At 35.8% G+C, this 24,854-nt stretch overlaps 1 protein-coding gene across 3 annotated transcripts in view; it reads left to right on the top strand.

Moving 5' to 3' along the window:
• The window catches only part of NBEA (neurobeachin), a 509,659-nt gene that overhangs the window by 389,890 nt on the left and 94,915 nt on the right, over positions 1-24,854 (top strand). For all 3 annotated transcript variants that reach the window (XM_027792046.2, XM_055802616.1, XM_005241160.4), the window contains 2 exons: positions 17,652-17,769; positions 18,651-18,753. In XM_027792046.2, the coding sequence (XP_027647847.2) occupies positions 17,652-17,769; positions 18,651-18,753 (221 nt within the window). The remainder of the gene's footprint in view (positions 1-17,651; positions 17,770-18,650; positions 18,754-24,854) is intronic.

Genomic DNA, 24,854 nt, shown 5'->3' with positions numbered 1-24,854 from the left:
ACATCTTAGAGCACAAAATGGGAAAAAATGCAAATACTCAAAAGAAATAGTGCTTTTTAAAGGGGATTGTGTGGTTTTGGCAAATGCTACTAAATTTCAAGAGGCTGTATAGATTTAAATTACTTCTGTGTGCTTGACAGAGGTAGCTAAAAGTGAATATAACATTATCATAAGATATGGTTATTAACATTAAATTTGGATAGAAGAAAGTTGGATGCTTATCATGATAGGAAAAAGGTTAATATTTTAAAGTGAGGCTAAAGGTTGACAGGAGAAAAATTGAGTTAGTTTGCAAAAAAGAAATTTGTTTCTTTAAGTGAAAATTGGGGTCAAAAGGCTAGAGCTCTCTGCTTCAACATGAATGAAATAAATTAAATAATACCACCATAAAGCAGCAGTGTATAAACTAATGCTAAAATAGTACATGGTGGTTTTGAGAAAGATACTGTCTAGAAGAAAAAAACTTGTAGGAATGCTGTTTCAAATCAGTGGGTTTGTGGTTTTACATTTATTTATTATTATCATTGTTTTCAAATAGAACAGCTTTTTTTCGGTTGACGGCTTTTAACTTTCTGCAGTACCTTTAATTATTAACAAAGGTGGTAATGCTGATGTTCAGAGAAAATTACAATTTCAATAATTACATTCTGTCTAGCAGAACTTTCTGGAATTTCAGATGGGTGTGCTATAAGTGTGTGATACTAGATGATGTTTCCTCATCTTAAATCAACAGGAGTTAGCTGTGTTTCTTTGGTCAATGTGTAATAATCCCTGTGTATGTGAATAAAGAGAAGACATTGCATCAATCTGTTGACTGGTCATATGAAACTGCCAATAGGAGATGAGAAATCTTTCAGTATCATTGCCCTTCATCATGTCAGTCTATGCCTTTGACAGGCAGAACTGGGCAGCTAGTTTACTGTCAGTATGACCAGTATGACATACCTTTGTTTCTCTAATAATAAGCATCTTTTTCTCCGTTCTCTTTATCAAACTAATCAAAATGACATTCGTTAAAAACAAAAAACCAAAACCAAACCAAACAAGAAAAAAGGTACGGTTTCCTTATTTTCTGCTTTCTGAAGGATTTTTGCCATCTAGGTACTTTATATATCAAAATACTAACAGGTTTTGTGACAGCACTTGAGTCTACTGTCCCATTTTCCAGATTTCGGACATTGTTAGGGGATTATAGGATGAAGTATATTTATGTTTGTATTTAGGTTCCTTGCAGAAGTGCATTTGTATCTAGACTGCTCACAGAAGATGTTTCCATTTGTATGTATGCAGTAACCCACTTCTGTTTGAGTTTGTCCTCTCAAGTCTACAGACAGGTTGTGAGTACTGGTCAACTCCGCTATGTATCCTTCTGCATGAGTTTTGCAGGCTGGGTCTTTGATGGGGAGTTTTAGGCTTTGCTGGAAGATCAAGGTGAGGGTCACCACTTCTCACTGGCATTGGTGGTGTGGGCTGCATCCAGTCTTCTGGATTCTTACTTCTTTTGTGACAGCTCTAGCCATAGTCTTTAAATTGTGAAAGAGATGATTCCTTCTGTATTCCCAGGAAAGTAAGTGATGCCTAATTGCATACCTGATATCTCAAAATGGCAAAAAAAATGTATCTGATCAGTCTTCAGGCTAAAAAGGAAAAAAAATACGTTTTTATGGTTTGTACCCTCTCATCCATACAGAAACATCAGGGTGGCTGTGGCTTTAGTCAGCATTTATTTGGCAGCTGAATCTAGATATTACCCTTCCGTCTGGGGTCATAGTTTGTTTTAAAAGAGTTATGTATGAATTTTCTCTAAATTGTAGCAGAGGGTCATGAATTAGTGTCTAAATGTGGGCTTGACAAGATTATTATAGTCTGTATTTCATGCCAGAAACAAAGATGAATAGAGATAGCAAGCTTTTAAACAGACTTTCTGACATCTATAATGTCAGCAGAGAGTGAATGAATGGCAGGATGCAATAACAAATCTTCATTTTTTATTATTTTATAGGGATTAGACGGACCTACACTCATTCATAATTTCTTCATAAAATAATTACTAAGTACTACATGAACCAGTCATTTTCCATCCCAGTTACCTTCCAAGTAATGGGAATTGTTTACTAAGCTGTACATAATAAGCTACATACACTAGAAGACAAATACACTTTGATTTACATCTAGGAGCAGATAGGATACACTTAGCACTTTGCACTTTCATTTTAGCTGAATGTGTATTTTTAAGTAATTTTGTTTGTGTCTAGACCTAATAATTTGTTTTAATGTTTGTTGGGGGAAACAACATTTTTTTTATTTTAAAAAAAATAACTTTCACCCTCTCTTTCTGTGGATTTTTACTATTAGATTTCTGGAACAGAGATCTATATTAGCAATTTTTGATTATTAAATTTCTGGAATAGACATATGTGTTTCCAATTTTTGAATGAGAAAGGTTGCTTACCAGTGTATTACTGCCTTTTCACTGTAGCCTCTTTGAAGATACATGCTCAAGATTTTCCTTTTTGTTTATTCATTATCTGTGTGTAAACAGGAAAGAACCACCTATGCTGAGGCTGTGGGCTCTGGTGCTTTTTTTGTTTAAATTGTAATTCTTGGGTATGAATATTCATTTCCATTTCAGGAGCACAAACAGCTCGACCGTTAGTACCTTGGCAGTTTTTTCCCAAGTGATAATACAAATCCTGGAGTGATGGCTATAAACAGATATAATACCCAATGAGCCCAGCTTCTTTGAAATAAAACCACTACCATTAGTCACACATTTTTCTTAAGTGTGGCTCTGTCAACGGTTGCAGTTATTTTTGTATTTATATATATGTTGGAAAAGAGTGTGTGTATGTAATAGTAAATGCAGCAAAAGCGCATCCAGGTCCCACAAATACAGTCTCATTTTCACTTCTTCTGTAACTGCTGGCATTAATGTTTTCCTTGGTGGTCTTTTTGTAAAAGGAAAGACAGAAACAGTTCTACTAATGGAAACCAACATGAAGTGCTAGTAGCTTTTAAAAATGGTTGGGGTTTTTTCCCCTCCAAAAGGTACGTAATTGAAACAAAAAGCATTGTTTCTATCCTAATTTTTTTATTATTATTTTTTTCTTTTTCTTTTCCTTGAGCCCATCCTGTCAGGCTGCAAGCGTGAAAGTTATTTTCTGGTGGTGTGATTAGATTGGGGCTGAACTCTCCAGCTGGCAAGCCTGTCTGTGACTGGCGGCGGCCTGTCCCCAGTGCTTGTCATCTCCTGACATGCCTGACAGGATGGGGACAGCAGCTCCAGACAGGTTCATTAGATGGTGTTTTCTACAGCTGGGCTAAAAATAAAATAAAAAAAATAATAGTAAAGTAAAAAAAAAAAAAAAAAGAGGCCACGCTTTGTCAAGGCCCGAGCTGTAGGGGCCCTTCTTGTTGGTTTAAACCAAGGCCTTGTTTTGACAAATTCTGATCTGTGCAGTTTTTAGATTTTCTGACACATTTTTGTTTGCTTCCCCTTTGGCCTGCGCTCTTTGCACTCTGCCTTGTTGCTGCTTCAAAATCCTAACGCTGCCTTCCCAGGAGAGCAGGGAGGATGCTTGTGGAGGACTTGGAAGAAAAATAGAGCACTGCCGCAAAACAGCAATAAGTGTTCATTTCCATGGTGATCAGCCCAATGGCACAAAAAACAACCTTGGGACTCTCAATAAGCCAATTACAAGAAAGGTTAAGAGTTTTATAGTGCCAGAAACATGCCATCTACATGAGAAAATAGTATCATTACTAGCAATCTACGCTGTTAAATACATTGCTGTCCGGTGCTGCCAGAAACATAAGCTGTTTATGTTATTTTGGGTTTTTTGGAAGCTGCCAGGGTTTTCCAGTGGTATTGTCAGGCTTTGGTGCAGTACATCAAAAATCTACATGGTTATAGGTTATAAACCAATAATAAAACAATTTGAAAGCATTAGGCACATTGAGCACATTTAGTTAACATTACAGCGAGTTTCCTAGAGGTTTGTATCAGATCTTCACTTTAGGTTTTTGTCATAAAGACAAAGGATATGGACATCATCTATAATTAAAAAAAAATCTTCTATAAAATATTTTTGAAAAGAGGGAAACACTTCATACCTCATTTTTTTTTTCTATTGCAGTTATAATGTACCTATCAATGCCTTTAATTTATGGACTAGTAACTGTAGTTTTGATCCAGGGTTACCTGCTGTTTTTCTTAGGGAGTGTCACTTGATTCTGGACATTTCAGGTAGCTACAACATGCTGGTGTGTAAAACACTTTTTCCCTTTTTTTCCCCAGTAGCTAGAAATATTTACTCTTTTGCTTACTTTGCCCTTCTGCTTCGGATTGTGGAGAGTATTACAGCCTTTTATGTTTTCTGCGTTTAGCTGCTTGCAGTGTGAGCACTGCGGCTGGAAACCAAGCCCTTCATTCACAGAAATCCTACCACTTACCTTTCCTTTGTATTGTTAGTTACTGCTGCTTTAGTTCATGGTCTCTATGACAACTGTTTAAATTGGGATGGGCAACTGTCATCTGGAGTATTACTGAAAGAAAAGTGTTAGTGAGCACACAGTTCCATAGATAGAGCATTTCAATATAATCCAATTTTAATTGAGCTCCAGAGACTTTGATGTGCTGCCGAAGGTTGGGAGAGAGCTATTCCAGGGAGAAATTAAAGCAGCCCAGCAAGGCTTCACTACTCCAGACTGTCACCATTTTAAATAAGCATTAGCATCAGACTTAACCTTCCCCTATGAAACATCTCACTTTTTTTTCCCCCAGCTTTTTACTACTACTACTTTTTTTTTTTTTTTTTCTCCCAATACGTATAAAGGCAAAGACACTTTCATCTTTTTGTATACATTTCTATATTCCCTTGATTAAGTTTGAAAAGCATGTACTGGACCTGAGACGCATCTGAGGCTGTCTATTGGACCTTGCATTGCAGTTCATAGAAAGAAGTAGAAGCAGAGTGAGGATTAGTTTGCAACAGTCAAATGTCATACGTTGGATTTTCTAAGACTGCTCTAAAAGTAACCTGTCCTTGTGCTAAAAAGTTGAGCGGGGACTTATTTTAGCTTGGTTTCATCTTTAATTCCCTTTAATGTAAATGAGGAATAGCAAATATTTTATTGTAGACTTACAAGTAAGGCTGTTCTGGTTTTTGGGGGTTTTTTTTGTGTATAATAGCCAAAAATATTCATGTAACAATTAGCAGACTTATCTCTGTTTTTTGCACAGTGAGGAGATTCTGTGACTGTAAACTTTTGAACTGTTGAATTAAAATCTCTTACGATTACTTCATTTAATTAAACTATATGATCATTTTGTACCATTTTCTTTTTCTCTCACAAATGTGTATACATCCAAACTTAGAAAACATCTAAAATGACAGAAATTCATAATAATAAAACAAAACAGCATCACTGTATATTTTCCAATATTTCAATGTACATTGGACATCATTGCAAGTTACAGAACTAAGATGCATTTTAATGTGATGCATTTTCATGGCTTTTAATTCCTTTCCTTCCACTCCCCACCCCCCACCCCCTCTCTTTTTTTCTTTCTTCTTCTCTTGATATCTGACTTTCTTGGCTTTCAATGAAAGAAGCATATTTGCAAGATGCTGAGCTCTCTTGCTTAGTACTCTCAGCTTCTACTCCAAACAGTAGGAGTTAGGATACCTGGCTCCAAAGAAAAGATGCATCTTGCAAAATTGAGTCTTATCAGAGATAGACTATTACGTAGGATGCTTGTATTCTTTAGAAGGAATGTGATATGCACCAAATCCAGACTTAATGGCAGTAATAATGGAGCCGATCACGGTACAGGCAGTAATCTGTCTCTACAAGTTAATAGGGTTTGTTGTCTACTAAAGCAATTAACTTGTTACCCACATAAAAGAAAGGTAAGAATTTAGATTAATAGGAGAATTTGAATAGTTGGCTGTTGTAGTCAGTTTTTAAAAAGTGGAAATATGAAATATCTTTGTAACGCTTGAAGTAAATTCCATGTTATTAATAATTTCTTTTAATTAAACAAATGCTAAGAATGAATTAATTGAGGCTATATGAGGTAACCCTCTTTGGCTGGGGTTGGCATACTTTTTCATAGTTGCATAGTACCCAGAAGTCCATAAAATCTAAATACCTTCTGTGGTGGAGCAGCTTGTAGTGGATAAAAACAGAGACACATTCACACAAAATATCTCTACATGCTGACAGTTGTTGCAGTAATTTCATACTGGGAACCTAGAGTTCACCACAGGAAAGCCTATGAGTATGCCCAAATTTATGACATGCAGGTTTGCATTCCAGTTGGCTAGAAATCCAAAGCAGAGGGACCTGTATATTAAATCTGCTATAGCACTTTTCCCCCTAGTTATTGCAGACATCAGAAGACTATATGTATACCCCAGAATCCATTTTTGGTAGCTGGCTGAGTAGACTCTTAATATTCCTCCTAGTTTTCATGAGACTTTTTGTAAAGGATTAGACCCAAAAAAAAGTTCTACTTATCTATAATTTTGATCTTTACATTGTTCAAATTTAATAAGCTGATAGTTAACTATGTGAAAGTACACCTAGAATATACAGAATGCACATAATAAAAATATTGTGTAAATGTGGTTCCAGTTATTGAAATAAATATGAAAATCACTTATGGAGCTTCTATATACAGATTACATTTGATACATGTTGATTTTTGCAGTTTTTCTGTTTTGTGTAGATTCATTTTTTAGTGCTTAATTACTGTATCTGATGAAGTAAAGCAAAAAATTCTTAAAGCAAGTATAGAATGCATTGGTACTTTGTAATATTGAAGCAAAAGAAATGAAATGAGATGCAAGCTAATGAAATTATTATTTAGTTACAGCAGGCAGTTTGCAAGCATTCCAAGTTAAAATTCTCAGAAGAAACGTTGCTATCCTTTCTTTGTACAGACTTAGTAACATGAGATAATGTTCCATATATAATAATAAAAAGTATAGTAGAATTTTGGTTGCTATTGGAGCTGTGGATTGTGTTTTTCCCAGTGCTATAATTCCTTGTCTTTCCCAGCAGTGCAAAACCCCCCTCATCTTAAGCTCATCTTAAATAGGTTAATAAAGAATCAGTTGGTATGGCAATATATTACAAAGATGAAGATATTTTGGTTGTGCACACCATAACTCATAGGCAGTGTAGTTGTTCTTTGGAGACATTAGAAGATGACATAACATAGAGTAGCCCTGAATCTGCATTAAATTCCACCACCAAGCAAACTGACTTCCAGGAGTCACTAGTGCTCCAGACACAACACTTTTTGGCACAATGAAGCATGTGGCAGCTGTAGAATTTTGAATTTCTTGAGGATTATGCTTGTCTGTTCCAAACTGTAATACAGAAAGTTCGGAGATGGCAAGGCTGTGGTAAATTTATAGTATCTATCACTTTACAATTCAATCTATTTCTTTTTGCTTATAAAAATAAATCTTAAACTTACTGCTAAAATTTCAGCAGTAGAAATTCCTCCAATTATATTTCCAAATGTCAGGATTGATGAAACAGCTTTTGTATATAAGATTGATCATAAACCAGTAATGTTTTGTTGTTAATCTTATATAGGAACAGAAACTTAAAAAAATTAAGCTTTCTAATAGAAAAAATGTCTTTATTTTGTAGACCTTAGATCATATGTGTTCTGCACTGAATAAATCAAATGAGAAACTTAAAATCCAAGATGTTTGCACATATCATCTGTATGACATGGAGTTCACATCTATGAAAAGAGGGACATAAACCTATCTTTCTACCTGTCATTTGGTAGGAAATGGGTAATGTTCAACAAAACTCAATATTTAAACTTTTAATACCAGTTATAGTGCCTTCAGTTATTATAGTGTTAAGGATTTACATCATGGTTAATTTGAGCTTTTAGACATTTTTTATTACATTGTGTTTTTGAATAAATAGATTGGTATGCAAGTTTAAAAAAATAAAAAAGATCCTGAGGATTTTATGATGGCTTTATTCTTGTGTTCATTCCCATCAGACTTGTGGATACCATACATACGTTCTTTATTATTCAAACTATTCCTACAGTTTTTGCTTTTGCAGAGTCCTAAAACTTGATTGAATCACTTATCCTTAGTGCAAGGGAAAAACTAATACACGAGGATGAAATGAGTACCCGAAGACACAGTTTGAGTATAGAAGAACTTGAGTTTCTCCTAGTCCTTCCTAATAACTGGATGTCAACATGCTTACCTGGAAACTGGGGAGTTGTTTCACTTCTTTCCTATGTTTGAAGGGAGCAGGTTGCCTTGTATGCTGGTAAACTATGACCAGCAAACAATGCTTGCTTTGTAATCCCTGCAAACGTGGCAGGAGCCAGAGAGCTTCTCTTTCTATTGCTGAATCCATCACACACATGTAGGAGCTTGCGGTGAGCTGCTTGCTGCTGCCTTTCCTTGGGCCAGCACGCAGGTAATGCAACTCCCACATGCACTGTCCAACCTGGACCAGTAAGGAGCCCTGATCCAGCTGTGAGAGGCTCACTGGGAGCACAGTGGTGGGGTGGAGCAGACAACACTGTTGGGGAAGGATGTTATTTGGGCTCATATACCTTTCAGGTAGAAGGAAACTGAATCTGAGTGCCTATTCCAGCTTCTCACTTTAGGCAACAGAAAACTTGTTTGTTTTCATGCTGGTGTTTGAATCCAGTTCTGCAACTTCTCTCAGCTCAAACTCTCACAAAATCTGTCAAATCCATCAGTATTTCAAGTTGAATAAAACTGCATTTTTCTGCCAAGCAACTATTTAATTAATAAATATCCAGCTTTGGTTTCAAGTTGTAATCATTTATCAGCACTGTCTTCTCCCCAGATTTCTGAATATTACAAGTACTTTCTTTCTATTAGTTGTGCTAAGGCAGCCCAGAATAAACCAGCTGACAGGCAGACAAGCTCTCCATTTTCAATCCTGAAAAAAAGTTCTAGGTTTGGTCAGGTCATACCAATTTTATGTCTTTTTTTGTCTTGTCTGCTCAACTGAAAATGTAATTTGCACAGTTCTGATTGAAATAATTTGATTGCATTTCACTGAGTGTGGTGCTGGGGCAGAATTGCTCAGAAGAGTGTGAGTGTAAGTACTGAGATCGCCTGTTCGGATTAATGTCTAAGCACAAGATGTAGAGTGAGAACAGAAACAGCAGTTCTGTTACGATTTCTAACTAGATTTGAGCCTGACATCCCGTTTTTGCCAAAGTCAACACAAAATCATCTTAATCCTCATGAGGTAACAGACACAATCTGCTTCAATCCTGCTGCTAACTAGAACTAATTGAGCTTCTCTCTTCTTCAGATTTTGCCCCAGTATTTGTTTCCTCAGCCTCTGTGTTTTGAGTTGGGCTGTACTCTAACATGGCTTTCTATGGCACTGGACTCGAATGTATTTATCTTCTGCTCCTCTGCATGTGCTGGTGCCATCAGCTTTATTCCCACTTTTAGAATTGTTAAATTGGCTGAAACTTCTGCTTAAGACAATAACTGTTGGAATTTAGTTTGGAAGTAGAGCTTGAGAAAGGTCTCTGCCTACCTTTTCTCAGGTGGTAATGTCTAAGTCCGCTGCCTCTACCTGATGCTATTCTCCCCAGGAACTTCAGTCCATTCCTGGCATTTCAGGAATCACCTGAATTGACCATTTGTTTGCACATTTCATAGGAGGGGAAACTACACAAAGGCGCACAGATGTGTAACTCCATCAAATAAATGATAAAAATAACTGTTATTCAGAATTCTGTTTTCACAAAAGTAATATTTCCCCATGTCAGTAGCACTTTTCCTTGTATTTAAAACTAGGCATTGTTGTTTTACAAAAGCAGAGTTAGAAAAAATGCATTTAGAGTACGTAAGATGCTCTCTTTGGATTACTTTGATCCGGATGTTAACATTTAGCAGCAGTGTTTCTCTATCTAGGAGCAGGGCTTTTTTGCTTTAATAACCTTACTGCAGCTGCTTCTCGAGAAATCCCCGTATCCTTTCCATTACTTTCCTCAAACACAAAATCATAACATGCAAAACCATTTTACCAATGAAAAGAGGAAAATGAGCTGAAAATGGGCCAACTTAAAATAATTTTTCAGATGACTGAAAACGAACGTGGGAATAAGAGCGTCAGTTGCTGTCAGCTGCATGGGCATTGTTTTAATGGGTACCGAAGCAGTGTGCTGGCCAGAGGGATCAAACTTCGAAAAGGTTGGGGTGAACAGAACCTTGTGTTTCAAGACAAGGGGCCTCCTGAAAGCTTAAAAAAACATTGGAAGTAGAAGTATAAGCTGAGAAAATTTGGCAAGGAAGTAAAGCTCAAACCCACAAAAATAATATCTGCATTTTTTAGATCCCTGAAGAGGAGGAGAAAAATGAAGTAGGAGTGCCAATATTTATTCTAAAAAAAAGTTCTAAAAAAGATTTTTAAAACTGATGTGAATGGAGATATTATAATGGCACATAATCCTCAGCTCATCCTGGAGAGCATAGGATCACAAGAGACCCTTGGAGGAAAGCTTTTAAGGCTTACAAATAAAGACACTTTTTTACACAGATGCATGTTATAAGGAAGGCAAAAGGAGACCTTAATATAAAGAGAAATTGAGAATGTTTTACTAGACCATAGCATGCAAAGAAAAAATGATAATGTGATATTTGGTAAAATTTTAGAAGCGTCTTTAGAATATGTAAAGCAATCATGCAGTCTGCCACGTACTTGTAAGTGAACTCCTTGTTGTTAGATGGTTCTGGAGAAGGAAGATTGCTGTATGTGCATGGAAACCATTTTTTTTAACCTAGGAAGATCTGCATTCAGAATTTTGCATTTTCCTTGAAGCAAATGGTGATGCTAGCAAACACCTGAAAAAGGGAAATCCAAAGCCCTGACAGGAGAGAATGATTTTAGTAATAATTTTCATGTGTTTCTAAGCTCTAAAAGTGTACAATAATGCTAAACTATTTTATGAATGCTTATTGTGTACCTGGGTCAGGTGCTTAAGCACACTTCTGTAGCTGGCTCTAGACAGCACTGTGATTGAAGATATATATTCACTGTGATTTGTTTTTGTGAAGTACTCCGTGCTTTATTGGCAGGCATCTTCTTCTAAGTGCTGAGGTTGCAAATTTGGAAGCATCCCGTAAGACCCTGATGTAGGGAACGTATCAGTTAAGTTCCATTAATTTTATGGTTACCAGGCTGTTATGAAATGGTTAGTATGAAATCAAATGCTGCTTTGTGACTGAAGCATACTCTTGCTTGCTGTTTCACGTATCACTATAAAGTGATATAGTGTAGCTTTTCCCACAGTGATAATTTCTTTTTTCTTCCCTTCCTTGGCATCTTTGGTTTTTTTCTTTCCTGCCTATTCTTAGACAAAAAAAGATGAGGTAACCACAGATTTAGATTTTAGCTTTTCCATTATGGACCCCTAGCTCACTTTATATGAAAAGCAGGATATAGTTTCCACCAGAAAGTAGGAGGCAAAAGGCCCAAGCAGAACCTTTTGAATAATTCATGTCCGTCACAACTGTGTTTGGTTATTTTTCAGGAGGGTAGTGTCAGACTAACAAAAATATATTTTATTTTTTTTAAGTTTACAGCAGAATTTCATTGTAAAAAAACATTTTCTCAACCTTAGGGAATATTAAATATTCATTTGACAAGGATGGACGAGGGAGCTTTAGAGAGTTTCTCTTCTCTCCTTGGCAACTGCATTCACAGAAAAGTCTGTCATGAGAAACTATATGCAAGGTCCTGCCCTGGAAACCTGGAATACTAAGGCTATTTTACTTTTGTTCATTTTGATAATGTAGGTGTAGGGACTGCAGGGTAATTGAAAGGAACCAAGATTTCTTCTTCATGTCTTTTGTTCAAGGTTGGGACACATAAGATAGACTCATAGTTGGCTCTAGCAGGTAATCTGTCTTCCAAAAGTTGGTGATGGTGAATGAAGAATGAAATACAAACAAGAATCCTATTCAAATTAAAGGACCACTGTCTATGTGGATGACAAGGGATTATTTTGTATTGGAAGAAACACAATTTTGCAAGCTTAGTTTAAAAAAAAAAAACAAAACCAACAGTCAAAAAAGGTACAGTATATAGTTAGTGCATAAATAAAATAGTTGTAACTATAATTTCCAGTGTTGAGGAAGGTACTCTGAGTGTGGTGAAAAGCGTAGCACTGGACATATAATTCAGGACAGTTAAACCACTGGAAAATAGAGACACCAGGAAAATTTATTAGGGTTATTTGACTGCTGGAGGGACAGATTTGGAATATACTTCTAAGCATATCTTCTAAGTGCTTTTAAGTGTGTATCTCTAAGTCTTTGAATCAAATAAAATGATGAAGAGTTGCTTTGGGTTGGGCTACCAAGATGCAACAGCATCTCACTAGACTTTGCTCAGTCAAGACAAATCTGTTCAAATGCAGAGCAAATACTTTTTCAAATATAAGATATTAAAAGTTGAAGAAGTAGGAGGGGTAAACTTAGAAGGAGGGAAAAGGATTAATTCATAGAAGCTTCTTGCATCTCTAGAGGAAAAAGGAAATAAGTACCACATGTTAAAGATAATACCCTGTTTTGCTGTGTAACAGAGCCATCTAACAGACAGATGGGATTTTGATGTCTAAACTAAGGATGCACCAGAGCTCTTTTGTTTAATATTCTAACTAAAATAGTGGTGTCAAGGTTAAAGATAATAGTAGCTACACTTAAGCACTGGATAAAACTATCTTTATAAAATGAAAAAATCTGTACCAAAATTACAGTATTCTTGGAAGCCATTCTGGTCATTGATAAAGGAAAAAAATACATTTAATTTCAGGAAATGGCCATTTTATTCAGAAAACATGACTCTGAGGATCATTTTCAGACTTGGGGAAAAAAAATCTACAGGATCTTTGGAATGTATTTGTGGAAATGCAGCAAAAAATGAACCAGTTCTACTGTACATAAATGCAAGGAATGCAAGTCCCTTACTACATTATTGGTTTGACATTATTAGTATAGGAGGTAAGGAATAATGAGGGAAATAAGTGCTTTGAAAATAATAATAATAAAAAAACCCCAAACCCACAACCCCCAACAACAAAGTTATATTACATGTTAATGATTGCATGTATTTTGCACTAGATATAAAGTATGAATTGATACATTCATTGAGGAATCAGGTTAGAGTTAAAATACCCTGAAACAGAAATATGGTTCCAAAAGACAAATGATGAATTTCCCCTGAAAACAGTAGATTAAATTCACATACATAGGTGTTAATGAATCACACCAAAGGGCTATTTTAAAAAAAGGAAATATTGAGCAATAAGCAACAATTCTTTACAGCAGGCTGGAGAAGTGACTGTTCTTACCATAAAGTTACAACTTACATAAAGTTACAAAACCAACCGAGAATAGCTACGACTTGTACAGGCTGCTTTCCTCGATATCTTTATAGTACCTGATTTTGTGATTATTTCAATTCCAGCAGCAATAATCAAAAGAAAAGGGCCAGAATATTCTTCTGTGTGCTGTGCCTGGGGCTATGAGATACCAAAAAATGGTATAAAGCAGCAAAAATAAGCCTCTATGCTAAAGTGTTTCTCCTGTGGGAATAATCTATCAGGGATTCTAGCAGAATGGAAACTAGTATTTCTGGTCTTCTGGTTAATGCAATACTTCAAAATTCTATTTTTTAATATTAATTAAATAACAGTTAATTCATTATCAATAATTGAATAATTACTGAAGTAGGTTTATGATTAAAAATGTCTTGACTCTTAATTGAAAGAAAAAGAAAAAAGGATAGATCTTGATTACATCAGAAATACAATTAAAATAATGGAGCCTTCATATTTGAGCCAAGCAGGAAAGCACTTCAGTAATGGTTCTGCTTTTCTTCTGAACTTCCCACGCTGCTTTACTAATCAAATCTAAGTAAGTGTCACCAATAGATGTTTTTCTATATTAGAGAACCCTGAGATTTACAGACTTCTTATTCCTCTGTTAGGATGACAGCTTCATCTTAGTGCAATGCATGCTAGCAAATTTTTATTCTTGATCTGTCTGCTGGCCAGCGGACCCATTACTATATTTAAAACATACCCATATTTCTGAGTAAGTGAAAGGGTTTTACTAAGAGAAGTGAGGTTTAAACCAAACAGTTGCAGCTGATACTAATATTGAAAAGTGTGCTCAGTTCAAATGCAGACATTGTTAGTTGGCTGGTAGTTTTTTAGTTTATTTAAAACGGATTATTTAGACATATCTAGAATTCTGTGCTCAGTCATGAAGATTCAGCCGTTAAGAAATGCCTACAACAAAAAGTCTCCATGACTGCTTTTAAGAGAAAACCTCATAAAACTATCAAAATAACAAGCACTGACTTTAAATATAAACAACTAAATATTGGATGGAGCACATGGTAATTTTGGCTTCAGATAACTAGATAACATAATGTCAGTGTCTTTTGGTGAACAGAGTGGTTATTTCCATGAATAATGAAATATGCAATACATGCAGTCTGTAAAAAATGTAAAATAGCCAGACCTTCATTCATGTGATACAAGAAAGTGAAATGCTAAAAATTATTCTGGAAGAAAAGAAAAAAGTATAAACCTTTTAAAGGATTCAAATTCAGAAAAATGAAATTAATTTGTTTTGGATCTTGTTACCACAAGAAAGAATCCTCCAACAATGTCAGTAATTTCTGCTGTAAACTGTAGATGCCTAATAATGGAAGGTTTAATGAATCGCTTGAAAATGGTGTTAGATGAATGGTATGGAGGATGACAAAAATGGGTGGCATATCTTGGACAGGAAAACAATACAGCAGAAATACTGAAATAATTGAGATGATTTGATATTGACATGATAATCTGATATTTGTAGGACTAATAGACAGTTAAGAAGAGTGTAATCGAGGACAGTAATTGAATTATAGACTCCTTCCTTTCCTCTGATTTCCTATCCTTTCTACTGCCTTACTGGTGTGCTATCTTAAGTCATTAATTTCTTGGTGGGGTGAATGTACCTCTGTGAACTTATGACTCTTTTATACTTGAGTAAGAAGAGGAGGGAGAAAAAGGCAACAAACGTATTGTTAGTACACAATGTGCTTTTAGTGTTGAACTATAATAATCTATGGTATAGATCAAGACATTGTAAGTATATCACTGTGAATCATCTAAAATGTTAATACATAGGTTATAGTCAGTATTAAATGCTTTCCTTTAGAAAAAAAAAAAAAAAGGACAACTGGAAACATTTCTGAAACAAAAACTGAATTCCTGAAGCATGCTGTTTTGTCAAGGACCTAATTCTTTGACAAATCTGCTGGCTGCTGTAGATCTGGTTACTGCTATATACATTTCAAACTCTTCTGCCTGGGAGACTGTTCTCATCTTTTAGCTTTTTAAACTTGAGTGTTTTCCTCCCTGTTTCCTCTGTGTATCTTAACAACCTGTGTATTTACAAAAATTATGTATCAGATAGCAGCAGAACACATTCAGAGCAGGAGGGTGCTGAAATCTTCACAGACATTGTTCTTAACCATCTGAATTTCACATACATGATACCAGCTGTATCCTAGCATCTGATCTCAATGAAAGACTGAAAGAAATTTTGGTTTATTTACCTTATCAAGGGGAAAGCTAAGCAGTAACTGGATCACAGTCTGTAATTACCGACACAAGGAAAGGTTATCTGTTACTAGAAGAGTCTCTAATCTCGCAGACAAAGGTGTCACCAGATCTAGTGGCTAGAAGCTGAAGTCAACAGAGTTCAAAGTAAAAATAAGGTGCAGATTTTTGACCATTGCAGGAATTAGCGTATAAGCTAGTAATGCCACAGCTGGCCTGTGACTGAAAGGAGGGGGCATATAGTCTCTTGTGTGTGTCTGGGGGACCTCCAAAGAAATCAAGCTCCTTCCTTCAGGGCTGTGTTTAGTTAGTGTAGAGCTGGGGTGAACGAAACAGTGCCATCAGCCGCAGTGTTGCTTAGTCTTGTCTGTAACGTCTCATGTAGACGGCACAGGGGACTCGGCGTGTTCCTCTGTCCAGTTTCCATCAAGGACAGAACTAACATTTCAATGCTCTTCATTGTGTGTTCAATGCTCTTCAATGTGTGCTGAATATTTGTGTTGTTGCTGTTACCGTCATCTCTGAAACAGACCCATCATAGCTATGAGAAAAAAGTTATGGCGAACAAATTGGCAAAAAACCATGGGGCTCTTCTAACACCAAGTCTACAAACTTAAATTAGCTTTTTCATAGATGAAGACATGTTACTAACTTGAAGTTACTTTGGAGAAAAAAACTGAAGGAATACAATTTCCATTACCTTCAGCATGAAGGATCGTTGACAGCAGCAACTATGGTCTCCCCAACATTTCCCTGTTCAGAAGTTGGGGGAGGTCCTGATTACAAAAAGCAAAGACCTCAACTGAGTGAGTAAAGCACCGCAAGCTGGTATATCAACAGTTTTTATGTACCTTGTGGAGAACAGAGAAATTCAGTCTCTCTGGTCTGAAACCCACTTTTTGCATTTCGCTTTAGTGAAGGTGTTCATTGTGTTTCTTTGTTTCACTGAGGCTGTAGCTCTTAGTAGCTGCAGCCTAGGGAAAGGCACAGTCTACATAGCCGGGGAAATGCAGTTGGGTGTAGGGAGGGGACGGTCCCCATCGCAACCAACTGACTCCCTATAGGATGAAATGTCAGAGTCTCAGCAATGGGCAGAGCCCACCCGACCAGAGGTGGAAGGCTGAAAGCAGCCTTCCAGCTGATGAGAAGGATTGGAATAGGGTTGTTCTAAATGCATAATACTGCTGGAATGATAATTCGCAGATGAGATAAGTTAATAAAGCCAATATCTAATTGCGTTGTGTCTTTTTTGTTTGTTTTCCTGAACATCCAGAACAGTGAAAAACATTATTTAGGTATTTATATCTAGTCTTAGACCATCACCTTCAATTGAGAAACTGACAAATTGTAAAAGCAATGCTAATTTTTAATTATTTAATTTTAAAAGATTTTCATATTAATTTTCAAATGCAAAAATACAACTTGTTAAATTTTCTTCATGGTTTATTATATTGGATGTGCCCAACTTTAGAAGAGTTATTGTGCCAACATGGTGTTCTAGCTAATTCCTGTACTTATTAATGGAATGGAGGAAGTTCTATTTTATGACTCCGAAATGGATGTGAATAGCACATTATATGATTTGGTTGTACTTTGCACAGTACTTTTGCCACAGAAGTAAATCTGTTATCCGATACATAACTGACAACTGTGTCATGCACACTGCTGGAAAAGAGTACAGCTAAGCATAACTGCAACCGTGTCTGTTATCTTGTGCTTGCTTGTAGAGCTTGAGGGTTTTTTAGGAAAAATAAGTTGACCTTAGCAGTATCAGATTATGGTACTTACTGATATTCTTCTAACAGCTGTACTTCATTGCATTTTTTAAAAACATTGAAATTCATGTTTTAATGCATGTTTTTTACTTGTTAAAGAGATACAATTAACTGTACTTCACTGATGGCTAAAATTTACTATGTTCTTATGCAATATTTTAACGAAAAACTCCGGCTAATAGTTGTCACCTTGACTTTCTTTGAAGGTCCTCGCCTATACAGAAGGCCTTCATGGAAAATGGATGTTCAGTGAGATTCGGGCTGTTTTCTCAAGACGTTATCTTCTCCAGAACACAGCTTTGGAAGTGTTTATGGCAAACAGAAGTATGTCTTTGTTTATTTTGTTGCATAAAAATGTGCTAGTAGTTATTTTCTGTTACTTTATTAATCTTAAATTTAAACTCTGTGCTTTCTTTGATAAAGTGCTTATGTTTGTGTTCAATAATGCTTACTTTTGCATGTATTCATTGCATTTTGCATTAAAATCAATCACATAAATCAATCTCACTGCTTTCCATGCAGCAGTGAGATTTATTAATAAAAACAGATCATTGCAGTTAGTACATTCAAGTGTCTGATAGGAAGTTTGCTTTTTTGATCTCACCCCTCTCTTCCATTTTCTGTAAATATTTTAGTGAAATATCTAACAGGACATTTCCTTTTCTAATTATAAACTGAGGTAAAGTGAAAAGGAGCAGATCAATAAATGGATCCACTCAGTTTTCTGTATGTGCTACTCTGATTCAGAGTTCAGTGCTTGGTGAGGTGTGTCAGTAGCCTTTTGCCCTGAGGAGCTCTGATGTAAGTTTAGATTTCAGCTGGAGAGGGAATTAAACAATTTCTGGTCCTGTATGTTTTAATGCACCAGTTAGAAGATAAATGCCATGCAAACTACTGAACAGCTTCCCAGCCTGATAAAAGGTTATACGGGTTAATGGTAAGCTCTGGTTCCTCTGGAGGATGCCACACTCAGGTCTTCTGCAAAATGGGAGAGTTGGTGCCAAAACATTAGCCAGCTGATGATACATAGATGTGAAGTATGCCAGGAATTTCTGTTCTAACCTGGATCCCCTGGGAGGGCAAAAGTGGGACTGACTTCTCTTCCCAAATAAAAGACCAGGAGGATTTAAAAAAAATATATTGCAGGTGGAGAAACAGACTTCTGCAGATGGTTTACTAGTCCATATTTTCTCTTCCTCATTTAGCTTCTGTTATGTTTAATTTTCCTGACCAAGCAACAGTGAAAAAGGTTGTGTACAGCTTACCACGTGTTGGAGTAGGAACCAGCTATGGTTTGCCACAAGCCAGGTAATTTCATTAAAATAGTTTGTATATTTTGTGTTTATTATATTATACAGATTATATCTTTAAATATATCAATACTAAAGCATCATTCCTGTCACGAAACTCTTGATTTCCTTAAGGTTAGTTTGAGAAACAATGCCCTTTACTGACTTTGGGGCTTGTTATTATGGAACAGAAGTAAAAGGGTGGTTTTGGTGGTGTGGTTTTTTTTTTTTTTTTTTAAATTATAGGAAATAAGTACCTTTCAGTGAAGGAAACTTACACTTTGTCTCTCCAAAGTCTGGTTTTCAGTCAGGTTTTACACATGTGTAGACAAACGTTCATCCTTGCTGTGATTGTTATGTGGGACATGGAACTAAACTTGATTACGTTCTGTGTTTGCTGAGTGAAAATTATTGCTTTTATATGTTGCGACGGAGGGAAGACACAGTCACTCAATATGAGTGATCAGCAGACTTCGTTTATTGTACCTTACAGTCACCTTTTATGCCTTCTTATAATTAGCTCATACATATTACAAAAGTTAAGCTCATTATTGGTTAGTTGCCTAAATACCAAGCCCGCCCCTAGTTTCTCTTCTGTAGTTTTCTGTTCCCACCTGCAACATTCTTTTCCCACCAAAATCTTCCTGTTATTGTGTAACAAGGGCAGCCAAAGACAGTGTATTTTGCTTTACTTCAGATAGGCTGAGAGCGATGTGCATTTTTGTCCAGCCAGCTGGACTATGTCTATGTGACCCTTTTCAGCTAGCCAGTTATCCACATTTATATATATCTTCTCACTTGCTTTTTATGTAAAAGTCTGTGGGTTTTACTTCATTGCTCATCAGTATAGCGGCTATTTTGCAAATCCCAAATTTCTTCCATTCATTAGCATAATGAATTTTTCTTCTTCTGTTTCCAAAATTAAGGAGGCTATATATTTTGAAAAAAGAAAAACCACAACTGAGGTTCAGTTTTAGAGATTTTCACATTCTACAGACAAGTAAAGTTTTTATTATCAACATCAATATCAAATCAGTCTAAGGTCAGAAATAAGGCTGCGAATTGTCAGATCCTATACTGTAAAAGTATTTGTATTTTAGTGATGGGTAAGACAATCATGTGAGTTGGAGGGGAAATCTCCTGCCTCCTGCCTTCCTTTTTTTTTTTTTTTTTTTTATTATTTGTTTGGGTATGTCTATTCAGACCTAAAATTGTTTTTAAAGGTGTATCAGCAGAAGTTTGGTGAAAAATGTTTAGGTTTAGGATTAATTTCTGGTCAAAATGAAAGAAGAATAAATAAATATAAGTGAGTTAGGAAACCACAGGAAATTCACAAAATATGGTGCTTTGGGCTCAGATCTCCATTTGGCCTGCCTTGGCCAAAAGCCAGTTACTTAATCATCAGTGGATGATTAAGTCTGGGATGTGTCTTTCTCTTTCTTTAAGTCATTTCCTACAAACTAAAACTTCATATTGTCCTTGGTTTATCCCAGTGCAGAATGTGGAAATACTCTGAAGTGTCAAAGCATTTGTAGGACTGGAGAATTATTTTGTTCCCAGCTGAACATCATTCCCTGTCATGAGCTGAAGAGTCTCATGATGCCTAAGGCTTGATCTCCTGAACGTGCTGAAGTTCTTAGGCAAACTGCCAAATTTCTCAAGTTTTCACTAAGATCAAGGGGAACTTCGGGCATTTCTTTGGAAGGTGCATCTTATTAATATTTGCATTGCTCTTCCAAATACTCAAATTAAAGGAATTGCTGTCTCTAAATGGAAGGTAATAGTATTCTTTTCTGAAATAAAAATGGCCACTTGTTCTAGAACAAACAAAATGCAAATTTCTCAATCAGAATTTCATATCTATAGTGACATTTTTTACTTTTGAAATTCATATCCTTTGTGCATTATTCAGTGAATAATTGTCTGAAAAAGTTTGTTGATATATAATTATTTAGAAAAGTTTAAGCTTCAATATTATATGCAGTTATTTCCATATCTTTTTGATTACATTCAATTTGAATCGAAAATGGGCTTGCTAGCCTTCAGAATAAATCTGGCATATGGTAGTGAAGTTTTTCCTTTCTTGTTCTTGCATAATCATGTCATGATTTATGCACAATAAAGACCCCGTAATCATGTTTTTTCCTTTTTTTCTGTCTACTTACCCTTATTGTCTTCAGTAGGATTGCAGTGGTGTAGCTGAGGGAAAATCTGGCTCTATAACTGCTCTGTAGTTAATATTTTGTTGATGTTAGAATATAGTTTCCATTCCTATGAATATGTTCCCTCTGGAATGCTAATTTTTAAAATGATGCTTATTTGTGTAACTAACATATGGAGAAATTACACTGAGTAACCAAAAGGAGCTGCTACGCTGAGTAAACTTTTATCCTTTTTTATGACCAATCTCCCAGATTAAGCTGTACTTTAAAATATTTTAACAAAAGCAGATCTTTCTGGTTGTTTTGATTAAAAGTTCTTTAGTTTTATTTTTGTAAGTAACATTTCCTCTCTGACACTACTTTGATAAATATTTCATCTAAATTTAATTACATTATCATAAAGAACTGCATTCACAATGGAAACCTTCTGAAGGAGTAAATTATTTTTAATGCAGTATATGGATTTTAAGTGCATTTCTGTTTTCATGGAGAAATCCTGTGATTAACAAAGATGGAAGGAAACAGAACGAAGAAGCAATATTTATGATCTTCTAATGGCACAAAGGATTAGAAGCAGACAAACTGGTATCTCTTCCCAAGACTTTTACAGACCTGCCATTCTAAGCAAGTCTCCAGTTTGACTTCTTGCTACTTTTCCTAACAGCCTTTTCAATGCTTTGATTCAACAAAGCATTCAAGCCTGTGCTTAATGTTGCAAAGAAGTAATTACATCCTTAAAATTAGTCACATGTTGAAGAGTTTGGTCTGATTTGGTAATCAAATTCATCTGTCTTTGATAAATGCATTTGCAGTGTTCCTTAGACATGTTGCATTGATTGTCGTTTCCTTATGACCCTGCCATATGATACAACTGGGCAGACACTACTGTGCCTTTTATTTAACTTATTTCTACAGCTCCATATGATTCTACACAGGTGGAATAATGCCCGCATTTTTACACTTTTAGCAGACCACATTTTAGGGTTCTAACACCTCAGGTGTAATTTACTGATGCATTTTTATTGAGGGTAACATCATGGCTTAGAAACTAACTGTGAGCTGCCCAATGGTTTTATAAACATATAGAGATCAATGAATTGGCAAAAGATACAGTATCATACTTCCCCACTAAACATATGCTAGCACCTTCCACTGAAATTCTGTGGGCTATTAATGCATTAAGTAAAACAATGACTCCAGTTATTAAAGCTAAGAAATAGAAATGATGAAGTTATTGCTGAAAGAAAACGTATTTTGGCTGTTATGGTAATTATATTCAATGTCAGCTCAGCTCTGCCACTTATTCCACATCAATAGCTTGTGGGTGATACATTTCCAGATCTCAATATAGCTGGTTGCAGAGGTTGGATTTTGGGAAGGGTGAGGAGTCAGAAAGCTAAGATTTGATATCATCAAAGCGTAAAACCCCTCTTAGAGCTTTGATTAAAAGTATCAATGAGCTGTCAGAAGCCAGTGGCTTTCTCAAGGTTTTTTTTTGTTTTCTGAACAGGAGTAACACAATACAAAACATCACACAGGTGCTACATTTTTGACAAGATATTTAAAGATTCTTTGTATGAGATTGGATTGTAGCTAACTAAATTAGAAGGGATTGTGAAAGGGGGCAGGTCATGCTCCACATATGGGATATATAACACCCCTTCCCTCAACAGAATGTTATGAAGTGTTTTCTAAACATATTTAAAGCATATAAAACTTGAAAAATTGGATCATCCCCTTGTACATCAGGGAATGTTCTGCAGTTTCCATTTTGAGTAGGTATTTCACAGTCCTCTAGAAGCAAAGGAAGCACATTCATTTGTGCTGATGATGGCATATCGAAGGAGAGAAACGGTTTGATCAAAGTTGGGTGGATTTAGCAAAACACAAAACAGTGGGTCTTCCTGTGTTAACTGAAACAAGCAGGTGTGGAACCAATTTATTGTGCATAATTTTTTCCAGTCTCTGCTGAAATAACTGCAAATCTTTCAAACACCTTAGAGTAAATAAGGAGCTTTTTTAGTCTATTTTGATTTTCTGTAGACTTCGCTCAAATCGGGCATTCAAATGTGAAGTCCAGCACTTGACAGTTTATAGATTTTTTGAGACTCCCTGGGAGATTGTGGGTAAAGTCCAAAAGCAGCTACTAAGCTGTACTGATGCATAAATGTTCTTTTATCATGGGAGGAACAGAAAATCTGTGACAGAAATGCTTTGTAAATTTAGTGATCTCTTTAGTATTTTTATTTCCTGTATTTATTAATGTGTGTAGCATTAGTCCAAGTTTCCTGGGAATGTCTTTGAGAGTTTAGCTGTAAAAGTAATTATTATCCTATAAAATGCAATATAAAGTATGATTACATTCAGATAATTCTTTAGATAAATTGTTCAGATTAAGCATAACAAAAACTTAAAAAAATCTTTATAACATCTTCTCTGTACTAGTGAAGTGTATTTACCATTGGCATCCTGGAGTCTACTATAAAATAGGGCTAGCCAAGCTGGCAAGACCTTATGTGTTGCTGTTTTGGGTAGGTACAGAGACTAAAGAAGTGTACCTACACTTGCATGGTCATTTTTGTATGTTCAATTTGTAAGCCTAAGTATGGTAGACATTGACAACCTACACACTGAGAAGACAGGCATATATTTGTGATAGCTGTACACTCCAATCACATATTTTTTCAATCATTCTTTCTCTGGAAATAGGGTTTAGTGCATGTGTAGGAGTACGTACATATATCTTTAGAAGTAGATGGTCCACATTTTTGTAATTGCTGCCCAATTTGACACCTTGTATATAACTTTATTTTAAGATAATACTCAGCGTTCAGAGTCTAGAAATAGCGCACCTAGTGTGTTTAGTGTGCAGCTGAAAGCTGAAGCATTGGGTGTCCCTATTTACTCTTGACAAACTATATAAATACTAAATATATTCTTTAAATTCATGAATAAGGTACATATTAGAGATTCTCTTTTTTAACAGGTATAAACATTTTCTCTATTTTGATCTATTTATAAGATTTAAGTTTCTGTAAAAAAAATAATATTTGAGGAGATTAATTTTTTCTCCTTCCAAAGATTATCCTTGTCTTTTTTTTCAGCAAGGACTATTTTGTCTAGAAATGTGTCGTGAGCAGTAAAGCTATTTCTGCTTGTTGCAAGGTTTTTTATTTAATGCATTAGTCTAGACTGAATCTAGTCCCTTATATTTTACCAACGGGGGACTTTATATGCTATGGGTAATTTAGAACTTGGTGCATGGTATTTGGTTATTTTGATGTTGTCAAATTGAAAATGGAAGAGCTGAAGCTTTCTGCTTTTCCCTTCCACGGCACAGTAGTTTGGTTCTTTCTCCCTTATCCAGTCAGGTAAGATTTAGAAAATGTGTGGAAATTCAGTATCTTAGAAGCTTCTACTCCTTTTCCAAATTTGAATGAAATGCAATTCAGAAGTTATTATGGAGAGACAGGCAGATGGACATGCGAGCAGATAACTGAATAAACCTTGTTTCTTTCAGAAACCAGCCTATAAATAGAAAGCTCAAAGCTCACTGGGATATAGGAAGGGGATCATGGGTAGCTGACCATGGAGGAGGTGCACAAATTGTGGAGTAAATATCTTCAACCCAGTGCTGGAAATATATGGCACTTTAATCTATCACTCACTCACCTTAATGAACTTATCTCAATGCATGCTTTTGAAACAAGGAAGTGGTATTCCTCTTTTATTCCTGCTGGACAAGCCAGGCACCAGGAGGTCTGCAGTTTGTTTTCCTGCCAGTCTTTTAACCAGATTCAGAATAAAATAAAACACAAAATATATTATTTTGAGTGATTACAATGTTGTAGTACTGGTAAAATAAAATACAGATCTTAATTGTAGTAATTTCTCAAATAAGGGTAATAGTGTATTCTTGACTTCATTAAACAAAATAAAAAAGCCTCTGAGAGAATCT

Source organism: Falco peregrinus, chromosome 4 (assembly GCF_023634155.1).
Source record: "Falco peregrinus isolate bFalPer1 chromosome 4, bFalPer1.pri, whole genome shotgun sequence".
Classification (NCBI taxonomy): domain Eukaryota; kingdom Metazoa; phylum Chordata; class Aves; order Falconiformes; family Falconidae; genus Falco; species Falco peregrinus.
The sequence above is the reverse complement of the archived record's forward strand: the minus strand, read 5'-3'. Positions and strand labels throughout refer to the sequence as shown.